Here is a 13,001-nt window from a genome sequence, read left to right as displayed (position 1 = left end):
GCGGACCAGGTCCACTTTTCTAACATAGTGCCGGCGAAGGGGCTCAGGGGTTGTGTATAAGTTGAAATTCCAGCGTACCCACACCTAAAATTGAACAGCTATCTGAGAGCAGAGCGGTAGTCAACGAATAGGCCTCTTCTCGTTGATTCGTATCATAAGTGATGGACATGAACCAGTGCCCATTGCAGGTGGTAGTTACGGTAGGATCGGTGAGGCAGGCTTAATGAATTGGTCATTACGTTCGTCTAATCAAGTCCCCACAACCTTGCTTCATCTGCAGAGACAACACTCAGGATATCAAATGGCTCCCCCATCTGTCCTACAGCCTTTTTCATTCCATCCGAAACACCGTTATCATCTCATCTCAACCAGGTATCTAATCCCAATGCAACCTCATGTCATCCACCCATTTCGACCACACGTTGGCACCTGGCACTGATATCATTGTGCCTGGGGCTGGGTAGCAGCAACGTGATCCGCCTCATAACCCTCCGTCTTCATATCATTTAGACCCAAATCCTCTTCCTCTTCCTCAGTACGCTCGTAGTCCTCCGATATGATCTGCGGGTCATCTTGGTCGGGATCCACCAGCTTCTGCACGTAGCTGCTTGCCATGGGGTCGCTGAGGATCACCGTGAACTTCTTCTCGCCCTTGATGGCCGCATCAAGGTCCGCAAAGAAGACATCCCACTTCACCTTTTCCTCCCCGGCCAACGAGTCGCCCCCTTCGCCTGTCTGGAAGATCTGGCTGCGAAGGTCGTCTCGGACTTGCGTCAACAGGCCTTCAACCGTGGTGAAGCGACCGCCGAGGGTTCCGGGGTTGACTTGGAGGTTCAGCTCTGGGCACTCGAGGGCACAACTCTCGCTCTTGAGGATGTCTCTGGACATGTCTACAGACTCCTCAATCTTGAGAGTGATCCTTTTGCCGAGTTCGGGAACCTCACCACCCGTCTTGACGTCGTTGGATCGATAGCCACAATCGTGACATACTGTGGACATGAGCACCACGGCTTTGAAATGCGGGATATCAACCATCTTCATGTTGGTGGTACAGTTGTGCATGCATCCCGGGCAGGTGGCGGGGAAGGAGTAGACTTGGTCGGGGATGATGTCGTCCTCTTCTGTGGTTTGCGTGGCATCGATGACGGAGTCCCCGGGGCCAAGGCCGAGAGCCTCGTTTTGCTCCCCAGTGCGCAAGTATTCCCGTTTGGACCACTTGCCCACACCATCCTTCATATCTGGGGCAATCCAAGAGTTACCTGATGGGTCATCCACTGACATTCGGAATGGGAAGGCGGCACCGGCGAGCATTGCGCGACCTTTGGCGATAATCTCGGCGACCTTGGGGTATATCTCGGGCATTTGCTCTTTTCGTGCTTCCTGGCCAAGTTCGAGATCGTCTATTACGTTGGACAGAAGACCCTCCACGTTTGTGAGCTTTCCCTTGCCGGCAGGGATCTCGAGGTCCATCTCGATGAACTTGATGACGGCCGTGTCTGACTTGACAACCGATCGGTCAAAGTCTTCGAGTTCGGTGAGGCGCAGCTCGTAGTGTACTCCCTTGGGCTGGATAGCGCCGGCAGATTGGATCTCGGAGTTGGCGAAGCCGCACTTGTCGCAAGAGAATGACATGACGATAACTTCGCGGAAGTAGGGGATCATGGTTAGCATCATGCGGGTCATGCCCTTGGATTCGTCAGCATGGGGACTCGAAAGTATTGGGATGAAATCAGACTCACATTTTCATGGCAGTTCATGCACAGCGACTCGATCTGGTCGACGACCCTGGGCTCATCGTCCTCATCGTGTCCTTCGCCATTTATTCCATTTGTCGTCGGCGCAAGTTGGCCGGCCTTTTGGCCGATGGACTCGAAGAACTCGTTAGACGAGACGACGTTCGCTGTAACGTTGGTTGTGCCGTTGGTTGTGCCGTTGGTCGACATTCTGAAAGGATGGATTTGTTTGTTAGATATCGCAAATTGTCGCAAAGTCTTGCGGGGCTGGATGCGATTTTGTTTAATCCAGAAAATTTTGGAGGGGCAATTCAGCCATGCCGTAGCGGGGTAAAATATGACATAGTCGCTATCTGGACCCTGCATTTTGCATTCGAGAATGTTCCCGCAACGCATCAATTCTTCAGCCTTACTAATAATGCCTTAACCTCGACGAAATACTCCGCACTATGAAAGCTTGACGGACGCCGGCTCTTTTGAGCTATTCATTTAGCAAGGATGCAATGCTCATATGGTGTACCTCCTGTGGCTCAAAGCTCTCTATTTCTTCATTTCTGCATGAAATCTGACAGGCTCAGACCAAACCCCACAGGGTTGGAGGAAGATTGGGATTGCTGAAGCAAAGCCTGGAGACCCTGCTTCTTTCTGTCCTTTGCCCTCTGTTTACTTCTAGCATTGGCTGAACCTTTTGCAACTTGATCGGTTGCTGGTGGCAGCGAAGACGGGGCGAAAGAGGGAGGGGCGTGCGATGACCTTGCCGTTGATCTGGTGCGTCGGGCAATGGCAGGTGCTATAGGCAGTGTGATGTTTGTGTATCGCCCACACATGCCGCAGGTCATATGCTTCTGTCTCCCTTCACCACGGCTGGAGGGGGCGCCTGGCTTTACATCCTTGATACGTCGTGAATTGCGACTCTTTTGAGTGGCATTCTCGACATCCAGCTTCAAGGTGCTTCCTTGCCCAAGAATCATAATGTGGCCACAGCAACCACAGACATGTTGCCGTTGGACATCTGACGTGGGAAGGTCGTTACTGAACATTAGAGCATTTCGCTGCGTCATGAGATGCGCCGATACCTCAGGCGACGTTTTTGACAGGAGGTGCGCGGCATCTGTCAAGAAGCTCAAGCTCGTTGAAAGACTCTGATCGCCTGCTGGGCCGGACATGGTCGCGTTGTCACTTCGCAGTTGAGATTGTTGTTGGCACACAATGAAAATCCGAGCTTGGATTCATGGCGCCAAGTTCGACGCCTGCATGCTCTGTGGCCCGAGCTTTCAATGGTCCACATCCCTGAAGATGTGCCACTGTTTTTGCCACGACTTTTGAATTGTCTCACTAGAGAATAGTATCATCGATTGGTCCTGTCAGATCCCTATCCCTTTGCACTTAGAATGTGGCAATAATCATCTGGAATTGTCAAAATGGCCTTAGCAGTTGTCCTGACAAGGCCTCGGATCGAACATGTTGCCATGACCGAGAACAAGAGTTGTATACAATGAGTACATCCCTGGTCTACGCAGGGGGTTCGCCAAACTCCATAGGAACAATGCAGTATAGATAAGCAGGAACACAACGATGCTGTTTCATGAAGACACAATTCCATCCACAATCGCGATCTACGTTTCATCCGACGTGCTGCACCGGCATTTTCCCCCCTTGCTCCCTCCTCGGACTTGTAATCTGGGCTTCCCGTCTCGCCATTGACGGCGGCCAGATCAACTTCCAGACATAAACCCTTAGTAGGCGCCTCTGTCAGTTCGAGGCTAAGGCGATCAATCTCGTCTGCGGTGTCATCCTGGCACCTCTCCTTCTCGTTGTCTTGAATTAGCACTGGTTGGACAATATCCGCGTCGTAGCAATCAACCAAGACAGGATCCCCAGCCACATGCCGCTTATCACGATTGTCGAGGCTGGCGGTATGAACAGAGGCTGTACGACATTTCAAGCTCGCCAATTTGGCCAGGGTTAGGAGCTCCAACATGGTGCTCTTCGCCGCTTTGGTCGTCCTCTCCACCGTTACTAAGACGGCCTTCTCCAACGTGATTGCCTACGAAGCTTTTGATTATGATTATTCCTTCTCGGGCACCTTCGATCTCCGGGTGGAATCGTGGTCTCAAGTAACAAACCTCATTAAGACCATTTCTACTTTCAATGCAGTAGAATTATGTGACCAGAGAGATCGCGTTGAAAATTCTTTGAGAAACAAGGCGTAAGAGGTACCAAGAGAGCATTCGTATCTTCCATGAAACCGGCGTCCATTCTGAATTACTCGTACTTGCTGTCAAAGAGGGTACAAGTGCGACTCGTTCTCTGATTGGCTGCTTCATTGTTAACATCGAGTGGGTCCGTAACCTAGGTCAGCCCCGTCCTAGACTGGCCATGGTCAAACTTGGCTTGACATTTCCCAGCCACCTGATTTTGAGGTTGGGTCACGTGATAGCGCTCATCGCTTTTCGCGTCAGTCTCCACACCTCACTTCCACCTCTTCTGTGATTCCCAACCTCATCACTCTTCGTATCACCATCACCTCCCACACCGTCGCCAATCTATCACAGGGTCAGTTCAAAAGCATCAGCTTCCGCTGCTTGGGGGGACACATGCGCTCCACTCGCTCGATACCATACCTCTCGCACCGGTGACCCGCTCCCAGGGCCTTTAAAAATCCGACTTCCCACCCAAGCGTCTACGGGCCTTGGAAGGATCGGGGTCCTGTGGCTTCAGCGGTACTCGTGCTTGATTGTATTGTTGTCCGGCTGCAGTGGAGGGGACTTGTTACGCCCTTGTGCCCTTTTTCAACTTGTCGAACCTGTCCTCAATCCGAGTCGAGAGTCAAGGCTGCTCTGCCACCAGAAGCCTGGGAGGGTGGGATCCTGTTCTCTACAACTGACAGGGGCCGAGTTTTGACACTTTCGTCTTTTTTGTTCGTGGTAATTTACTGTTGACCAGCGTATTTTAGGTGTCGGATCCTACACGATGGACGAGTCGACAGCGTCCGAATCTTCCCCTGACCCTGAACCGATCCCGTCTGATATTGACAATGTTGATGTGTCCGGGGTGCCAGCTATAGTGGTCGGTATCGGCAACAATGGCCAGAGAGAGTGCATCGCGCCATTTGCTCACCTTGCACTCGATTTGCACCGCGACGCCTCGTCCAGCACAGCCTTCATCAAGCTACGAGCCAAGTTAGCCCTGCAGGACAGGCGAAACAAGATCAACTTGTTTTTGTTCATGTACCCGGAGCGCATTCAGAGTCTCGAGCTTGTCGACGATGATGAATACCAGGTGCAGGCGCAGGAGAAGCTGGGCGGGAAGAACACATATTGTCTACGCTTTTGTCTGAATCAAGCTGCTGCTCTCATCGTTCCGAAGGAGGTGCTTATGGTGCCGAAGCACGACAAGGATGTACAGGTACTGCGTCGTATGAAGAAACTGGCGGAGCAGAAAACCCTTGCGGTTTACTTGTCTAGTGCGACGATGCCCAGGAGAACATTGCTATCGCTGTGCAAAGCGGTGATATCCTGTCGTTCAATGCAGAGGCATGCCAATCTTACCAGTTTATATGGTGGCAAGGGTGGCAAGATCCTTGAATGTGACCAGCCCGAGCCTCAGGAAAATGAGGGATGCCCTCCACCGTATAAAGAAGTTGGTCCCAGTCCTCCTTCCCTTCCATATCCAGCCCAGAGCAAGGGTAAGCCACACCGTTCCATTTTCAATCGACACGGTCGCTCATATACACACCAGACCCTGCATTGTCAAGACGCAAGAAGCGTCGACGCGTCAACTCTGACGCCGACGCAACCACAGACGATGAGCCCGTCAGCGTGGAAAACATATGCCTTCGCATTTTCTCACGCATGGACGAGGGCTTCAAAGCCCTGAACACGCGCCTGGAGGGCATTGAGCACCGACTCGAAGCGCTGGAAGCGGCTCGCGTCAACACCACAACCTCTAGTCCGGACCATAGCCAGAGCTCAAGTGAGCTGATAGACGACCTACGTGAAGTGATTGATGCTAGGATAGATGATGAGATGAATGAGGTGAAACAGGATTTAAACATTTGGATGATGGACGAGGTTGCAGATGTGAGGGAGACGCTGAAGGGAAATGTGAAAGAGTGGTTAGGTACTGCTAGGCCTAGATTAGAGTTAGAATTCGATTTCGATGAGACGTGATGCTTTACTGTGTATACGCTGGCGTGTCAGTGACTGAGTTGCTATGCTTTTGCTGTTTCACTTGTTGGCTAGGGAGCCTCATTGTGATATGCTGTCATACCCATGAGATGCTGACAAAATCTGCTGAAATGAACACTGTATGTCTTCTTACGAACTGAAATGGGGGCTGCTTCAATTGGAATAGCTCTTGATGAATAAACGTATCTTGAATTTAATACATTAGTCCGTCATGCCACCTTTTCTCCTTTGCTTTTTCTTTAATTTTATCATGAGATATCACGCCCTAATGCACCCCTTATCTCAACCGCATCCCTGACTTCCTGCGCTCAGATCCCCCTGTCTTAATACGTCGCACTCCGTCGTTGTCGCTAGTAGCGGGCCCTACCGCCTGCCTCGTGGCCATGGGGCTGGTTCTACTCACCGGTGGTGAAAACTTCCAAATCTCATCACTATCATGTTCTGACCGAATGAGGTAGTCATCTTTGGAGGCGTTCCTGCCGCCGACATTGCCAAGGTTTGCTAAGGTGGTCTACCCGTTAGTGGCGCGTTCAAGGCACATCATCCACGTACTATTGAAATTACCGTTCCACCCTAGAAACCAGAGGTAGTTGCTGCAGGAGGAGACCTAGGCCCGGTCGATGAAGTTATACTGCATGGCTGGGTTCGCGTCGCCGCTGGAGATGGTCCTGCCAAACGTGATGTTGGGAGGCCGCAGGTCGAACTGGAACTAGTTTGCGTCATTATTTGCCGCGGCTCAGTACTCTGAGTCCTGGTCAACATCACTCAAGCTGGTGTAGAGGTTGACGCCGACGTTGGTGTAGATGTTGGATTCGCCATTGGCTGTTATGCGGATGAATTATAAGGGGTCGCGCTGTTGATCAAGCCGTAAATCAAGGCATCGCCGAGACTATAGCCTATGCCGTTGATGTTGCGGCCGTCGCCTACGCTCCGTTTTGACGGTGGTTGTGTTGCCATTGACAATATTAATGCGGTAAAGCATTGTTGCTTGGATCCGGTAGCCGTTGGGGTCGCAGTTCAGGATTGGCAGGGGCTTTTGGACGATGACGGTGCCTGCCACTGTTCTTCATGGTTACATAGTGGTAATAGCTGTGGCCGTTCCTATAAGTCACAATGTGAGGTTAGTCATCAGTGAAACAAGGATTTATGCTACTTTTAGGATTTTGTTTTACCGCCGTAGCCTGTTGTGATTGTAGTATAGCAGCCAGACAGTTGGACAACAACCGTCACCTGTACAGTTTCACTAGGAGGCACGGTGTTTTTGTTCGTCACTGATCCGATGTATGCCTGCGTGATCGTGGAATAGCCCGTTGCTGTGGCTACTGCTGACAAGGTGGAGGTAGCCAAAGAACTGGAAGAAGACTGCGAGCTTAAGGCCGAGGTTAGACTTGATATACTCAAAGCCTGGATGGAAGAACTAGTACTGAGCGACGACGCCGACTAGCCAGTACTACTAGATAATAAGATCAACCTACTACTATTCTGTGTGTTGCTAAAACTAGATGGAGACGAATATATGTCTGATACAGCAGTGGAGCTAGCAGGCTTACCGATACCTTAGCTAGTTGAGCCACCCACATCTAGAGTGGAACTTTAGACTATAGATGTTGAATGGTTACTTCATTGTGAGAATACACTTATGTTGGAACCGGTAGACGAACCCGCATATGTAATTGTCGGTTCGTTCGTCCTTAGATCAGGTGGCGACGTTTGATAGGGGTTCGATGCAGCTGTGGTAGTGAGAGTCTGACTCCAAGTCTGAGTAGTAGTATCTGAATCAGAAGCACTCGGCGCAATCGAGACGGGATCAACCACAACCCCATTCTGACATTGGATAGCTACTACCGCATTAACGGATCGAAATAATGACTTAATTGAACCTAATATTACAATTACTTACACGTATAAACAACATAGTTAATCGAAAACCAGCTATCCGGGCCCCCAGCTGACGTGGAAGGTGGCATCTACAACATTCACCAACGTACGACAGACTCCTACCCTGCCTTAATAAAACGCATCATTCGCCCATGCCAGCTGGTCATTCTCAAAAAGAAAAGCAGTTGTGATGGACCCTCGACGATAATCGGCCAAGTTCTTGTAAGGGACCTCGGGTCAATCGAAATGGGTTGCCCGCTGTTAGCCAGCTGGCTGCCTCCCTGGGCGAACTACTTTGCATTGCAGCAGTTATCAGGGTCTCCGACGGTCTGGGTGCCCACAAAATCCTCGCGCGTTGCTCGTTTCCAGTAGTTTGCGAAGTGACGGTACTTTAGGGGCTTAAACTAAGCGGGTGGTGGAAGTGAATGTTGTGGCCGCCTCGGCTCCTTCTGTGCTTGTTTTTGCCGCTCCTGCTCCTCCGATTGCTGGTGCCATCGTGAGGCTTGGTTCATTCCCACCGTTCCCGTCGTTGTTGTCACCGTTTGTTCTTCCGTTTCCACCTTTGTTCGCGCCGCTTCCATCGATCCTACCGTTGGGGCCACCACCACCCGCCGGCGAATTGGGATTATTGCTGTCAGGTTTTGGCTCTCTATTTCCCTGAGGCGGGTTAATCGCGGCTGCTCCACCTCGTACGTTTTCTGGCGCCGAGCCAGCCGTAAGCACTACCGTCGTTATGTATATGCAACATCGACCTAGTATTGTCGTGGAAAATGTTGCAGCCCGAAGCGCTGGCTCGGGTTCAAAATGCCATAAGTGCTCCCGGCGAGGCAGACAGGAACCGAAATACGAAGAAACATGACGAGGTTACGATGTCGACTGATATCGACCAAAATGCAAATGGGAGCAAATTGAATAGATGAGTCTAGACCAGGAGGCCTTCTCATAGAGTAGCACGAGACCATTGTCGTGTGGAACAGGTTCAGTCACGATGCTATTTCTGAACGGACGGATTCGTGATTCGACTCCACGATTCGGTATAGAAGCGGCCATGTTCACTGCTTTCGTGAAGTCGGCATTCCAAATGAAGAGTATGGAGCCGATCCATACCTAAAATGGGATCATCAACTTTACTGATGACGCACATGTTGCTCTGAGACCGAGGTGCTCTGAGACCATTATGTCGTGGTGTGAGCGGACCGACGGGGGAGATGATGATGGTTGTGATACGCCTACTTCATCAATACGAATACGAGCGGAACGCGCGCGGGTGTGTCTCAGAGATCTCACCTGGCAAGTATGCGGTTGTTATCTTTTTTGCTAGGCTAGCCGTTGCAATCCACTGGCCGACCTCGACTCCGGTTCAGTAACGCTGATGCTGCCAAGCCCCTTACCGTGTTATACAAAAGTTACTGCATTCGGCGGCGGCTTGTGATATCGCATTCATCGCCCACGACCTCTTCCTCTTCCTCTTCCTCGGCCTCTCCCAAACCGCCCGCCTCGGTCACCTCCCCTACCCCTTTGGCCGCCTCCAGCTCCGCGGTGGAAGCTTTCCGGAGGTGGACCTTGTTGCTTCAATAAGGCTCGCTCTTCGGCAGTCGCATCCCAAATATTGTCCAGTTCAAGAAGGTCGCAGAACGCAGCTGTCTGGGGGTTGGTGTACTCGTCAGGCTGTTCCTCTACCCTCTCTGGGGCTCCTGGAACGTGCGGTGGCGCAGTGGTTGCGAAATTGCAAGGCACGTCGAGCTTTTCTTGCTGGACAACGTGCTCATTAACCCACTCTATCTCCTTCTCAATGAGAGGCCGATAGGCGGCTTCTCCTAAGTTTGGTGGGGTTTTTGAGTTACGCTTGCCAATCTCGAGGTATTGATGGAACGTGCGAGTAATTGCAAGCCATTCGGGGTCATATTGCAGACGGTACTTAGCCCCGTTCGCGGTGGTTGCTGGGGTTACTGGTAGAACGTAGAGCAGCTGAAGGAACTTTCGACCCGGAAGACACTTGTCCAGTGCAAAGAAGCGGGTAATTGTGTTGGTGATAGTCGGTGGAACAATAGTCGGCTCCACCGGTGTCAGGTTGGCCTGAGCAACCGGGGCGGCAAAAGAAGCTGGCAGTTGCGAGCGCAGATCCTCGGGTACTGCGTTGCCTGGCTGTGTAAGGGCTTCTGGCTGGACAGGTGTCTCCTCGTCGTCGTCCATATCTAGATCGATCTCGTCAGGGTTCGCGACTTGGTCGCTGGCGGCTTCCTTGCTTGCGTTATTCTGCCCTGCAGCAGCCAAGGCCTCCGCATTGGCCTCTCCGCTGGGTGAGTAAGTCTTCACAGCCGTGAATTTGCAATGCATATGGGCAGAGAACCAGTATGCAGGTCTCAATCGGTCCATCACATAAGTCGCGGCCTGGCTACCAAGCGTGCCAGCCTCACTCTCCTGCTTGAAGTCAGGCTTCATTCTCCACAGCGCTTTGCCGTCACCGCTTTTCTCAACAGCTCTGGGCCAATCATGGCTCATACCGATGTCCACTTGTTCTCGTATTAGTAGCAGCTTCCTCACGTCGATCTCGCGCACGTGGTAGAAGCTCTTGACGTCATCCTGGTTGAACGGCAAACGCTCGATGTGAGGCTTGTTGTAGTCGAATCCCTTCCAGATACCGCTGAGACCGGCGATGCGGATCGGCCCGAACCGAAGCACATTGGCAGCGCCGAGGTAGTAAATGTTGGGAGCGACCCAACCGCCATAGTAGAGCTCCCAGAGATGAGATGCGGCCTCGTGATTCCCGCCGATGAAGATGGTGAGAATCGGTGCCTTCTTCTCGCCGCTGTAGTACGCGGGAAAATCACCCAATTCGCGGAACTTGACGGGACAAGACATCACAGTCAGATCTGCAGCATTGCGAACGGCTTGGAAGTCACCGCCGATGATGAGGAGGTCGACGCCATCATCCCATCCTCTCAGCTTTGCTGCTATCTCGACCGATGCGTAAATGGCATTAAGAGTGCCATGGCCCTGAACCAGAATTAGAAGATAAACCCTATACTGGGAAAATCGAATTCAAGAGACTTACACATCCCTCCACAGCGACCCGAACGCCTCCAACTTCTTGTGTGTCGCCGTCTTCCATCGTGAGATATGTGAAATTTTTTTAAAGGTTGGTGAGCAATGCTCGTTGGAGGTTGAAAAGTGCCCCACTAAGGTTAGACGTTGAGGCTCTTGCCCAAACACCTGTTCAGGTGATAAGATCAGCCAGCACCTTGAAGCGACTACTTCGGGGTTGAACAGAGGTCGCATTCAACAAATGGCCATGAATTCATGTGCTAGAAAGATCGCATACTTGCGTATCCAACTACACACCTTTTGTTGGGAACTGGTAGGTGATATATTTTAGAGTGTAAAGGCGAATTTCCGAATCAGGCCAATTTACGGGCTTTACAAGTCAGTGAGTATTAGAAAACAGGAGAGCGTTTGCCAGAATATGAAGTTTATATTTGTAACGCTGATAGCTGACTGAGAATCTCAGGGTGGTTCTCGTGACCGACATCCGAAACGAGTCTCTCGGGAGGTGACGGCTTCCACGTTGCCAATAATTTTCTCTCATCCGACCTCGCCACAATCAAGTAGCTATTCAAGAAGGAAAGAAGGACGTCCATATCACCACCTGCAAGTCATCAAGAATGAGGGTATGTATCCCCTCCTAAAAAGCATGATCTCCACGGAGCAGAGTAAGTCACGCAGAGTGCGGGGGAGTTGTATCCATCTTCCATCCATAATAGACGATCCAATCCACAGAAGAGAAAGAATTGGACGTATATGCTTGAATGGGGTAGTTGACATAAGAAACAAGAGACATGCACGGGGTGGACCCATGAAATCATGTTCACGGCAGCCTACCTGTGTCTCGATTCAAAGAAGGCATTGCAAAATGGCAGATGTGCAGATCAGATATCGTCATTCCTTGATCGTGGTGGTATCGTAATGCTTCGTAGCAGTATTCCCTGGACGCCATGTGTTCGTGGTACTCTTACTTCCTCCCACGCAGATGATCATATCTCATGATTCATGTTTGCTCTTGGGGTCAGGCGTGAGCTTCATTCTGGGTATGTGATGAGCATCAAGTTTTGTTCTTACTGTCAAGGCCCAGGTAGTCTGCCGCCATGAGGAGCTCGAGGCAGAGCTCGACGGGGATGTCCATATCTGGGACGTCCTCACGTTCTCGGTTCTTGTACCAGTAGTGGAAGTACTCAACCACCTTCTCCAGGACGATGCCACTGCGGACTTGTTAGTCATGCACCAGAGGAAGTTTCAGTTTGTAGTGCGAACAGTGCAGGGGAGGGAGTCTCAGATCAAGTGTAGTTGGTTGTCATGCAGTCCAGTGATGGTCTGTCAGAAAGAACACAGCGAAATATCGTAGTTTCATCACTGAAAATGGCAGGAGCTGGGAGGAGAGACGGGTGGGAGGTCAGACTTACTTGATCTCATCAAAGGAGCATCTGCCAGAGACTGCCTCCTTGAAGGCGCCTGATGTCCTCGCTTAGCATCAATCAACCAAGAGAAGGGCATGGGAAGAAGCCCTACTCTGCGGGTCAAGCATGCTCTTGATCATCGGACTGATCATGACGGCATCTCGCATGACAACGAACTCGAACCCATCGCTGGAGATCAGAGTGATGTACTTGCTGAGGGTTAAACCGTTCGCCGCCATCTTGACTGTGCTGTTGCTGGATGCAGTCGCGAGTTGTTGCAAGGCGAAGAAGGCCTTCAGACTCGAAACGCGTTTTTTCTGCTGAATTTTGTTGAGGTAATCGCGGTGCACGGCCCCGCAGTCCACTAGCTAGTTGTCGGTCAGTGGATTTTGGACGGCGGTAAAAGCGGTGGTAGGGCAGATGAAACCAGGCAGGATGGGGGTGTCTTATCTGAGCAGTGAGGTCATTGGACGGATTTGGTTGCCCCGCCAATTTGAGTAAACGATGCACACTAGCAATCGAATCGATCAAATGCGACACAACACTACCCGTTGCCGCTGGAAATCAAGGTAAATGGTAGCCTTCAATTGTTTGCATCCACTCCTTCAATCGATACTTCGACCTCGACCTCTTTCGCCCTTTCCTCCATCCTGAAGAAAAAAATCCAAACCTTTGCGAAAAGTCTCACCTTCATTTCATTCACTAAGACACCGACTCGCAAAACATACACACACCCGCCGGAGAAATAC

The 13,001-nt window shown here is 51.2% G+C and overlaps 6 protein-coding genes across 6 annotated transcripts; 1 reads left to right on the top strand and 5 right to left on the bottom strand.

The window, feature by feature from the left end:
* Positions 1 to 441: 441 nt before the first annotated feature.
* On the bottom strand, positions 442 to 1,943 carry BCR38DRAFT_355120 (ZPR1 zinc-finger domain-containing protein; the record flags this gene model as incomplete). Its single annotated transcript, XM_040856928.1, has 2 exons — positions 442 to 1,686; positions 1,740 to 1,943. 2 exons carry the CDS (start codon positions 1,941 to 1,943, stop codon positions 442 to 444), a joined length of 1,449 nt encoding a protein of 482 aa, XP_040710355.1.
* A 338-nt stretch (positions 1,944 to 2,281) lies between these two features.
* On the bottom strand, positions 2,282 to 2,899 carry BCR38DRAFT_355293 (uncharacterized protein; the record flags this gene model as incomplete). Its single annotated transcript, XM_040856938.1, has 1 exon — positions 2,282 to 2,899. One exon carries the CDS (start codon positions 2,897 to 2,899, stop codon positions 2,282 to 2,284), a length of 618 nt encoding a protein of 205 aa, XP_040710354.1.
* Positions 2,900 to 4,233: 1,334 nt separating this feature from the next.
* On the top strand, positions 4,234 to 5,907 carry BCR38DRAFT_450297 (uncharacterized protein; the record flags this gene model as incomplete). Its single annotated transcript, XM_040861360.1, has 3 exons — positions 4,234 to 4,289; positions 4,690 to 5,421; positions 5,475 to 5,907. The coding sequence occupies exons 2-3, from the start codon at positions 4,707 to 4,709 to the stop codon at positions 5,903 to 5,905; spliced, it is 1,146 nt and encodes a 381-aa protein (XP_040710353.1). The 5' UTR covers positions 4,234 to 4,289; positions 4,690 to 4,706.
* Positions 5,908 to 7,078: 1,171 nt separating this feature from the next.
* On the bottom strand, positions 7,079 to 7,838 carry BCR38DRAFT_414202 (uncharacterized protein; the record flags this gene model as incomplete). Its single annotated transcript, XM_040858910.1, has 4 exons — positions 7,079 to 7,327; positions 7,474 to 7,503; positions 7,559 to 7,747; positions 7,824 to 7,838. The coding sequence occupies 4 exons, from the start codon at positions 7,836 to 7,838 to the stop codon at positions 7,079 to 7,081; spliced, it is 483 nt and encodes a 160-aa protein (XP_040710352.1).
* Positions 7,839 to 9,241: 1,403 nt separating this feature from the next.
* On the bottom strand, positions 9,242 to 10,913 carry BCR38DRAFT_414201 (lariat debranching enzyme, C-terminal domain-containing protein; the record flags this gene model as incomplete). Its single annotated transcript, XM_040858909.1, has 2 exons — positions 9,242 to 10,798; positions 10,857 to 10,913. The coding sequence occupies 2 exons, from the start codon at positions 10,911 to 10,913 to the stop codon at positions 9,242 to 9,244; spliced, it is 1,614 nt and encodes a 537-aa protein (XP_040710351.1).
* Positions 10,914 to 11,846: 933 nt separating this feature from the next.
* On the bottom strand, positions 11,847 to 12,491 carry BCR38DRAFT_490328 (Skp1 family protein; the record flags this gene model as incomplete). The annotated part of the gene is made up of 4 exons (XM_040864511.1): positions 11,847 to 11,857; positions 11,918 to 12,057; positions 12,259 to 12,307; positions 12,365 to 12,491. The coding sequence occupies 4 exons, from the start codon at positions 12,489 to 12,491 to the stop codon at positions 11,847 to 11,849; spliced, it is 327 nt and encodes a 108-aa protein (XP_040710350.1).
* Between the last annotated feature and the right edge of the window lie 510 nt (positions 12,492 to 13,001).

The sequence above is a fragment of the Pseudomassariella vexata genome (genome assembly GCF_002105095.1).
Source record: "Pseudomassariella vexata strain CBS 129021 chromosome Unknown BCR38scaffold_21, whole genome shotgun sequence".
NCBI classification, from domain to species: domain Eukaryota; kingdom Fungi; phylum Ascomycota; class Sordariomycetes; order Amphisphaeriales; family Pseudomassariaceae; genus Pseudomassariella; species Pseudomassariella vexata.
This window is presented reverse-complemented; position numbering and strand designations above follow the sequence as displayed.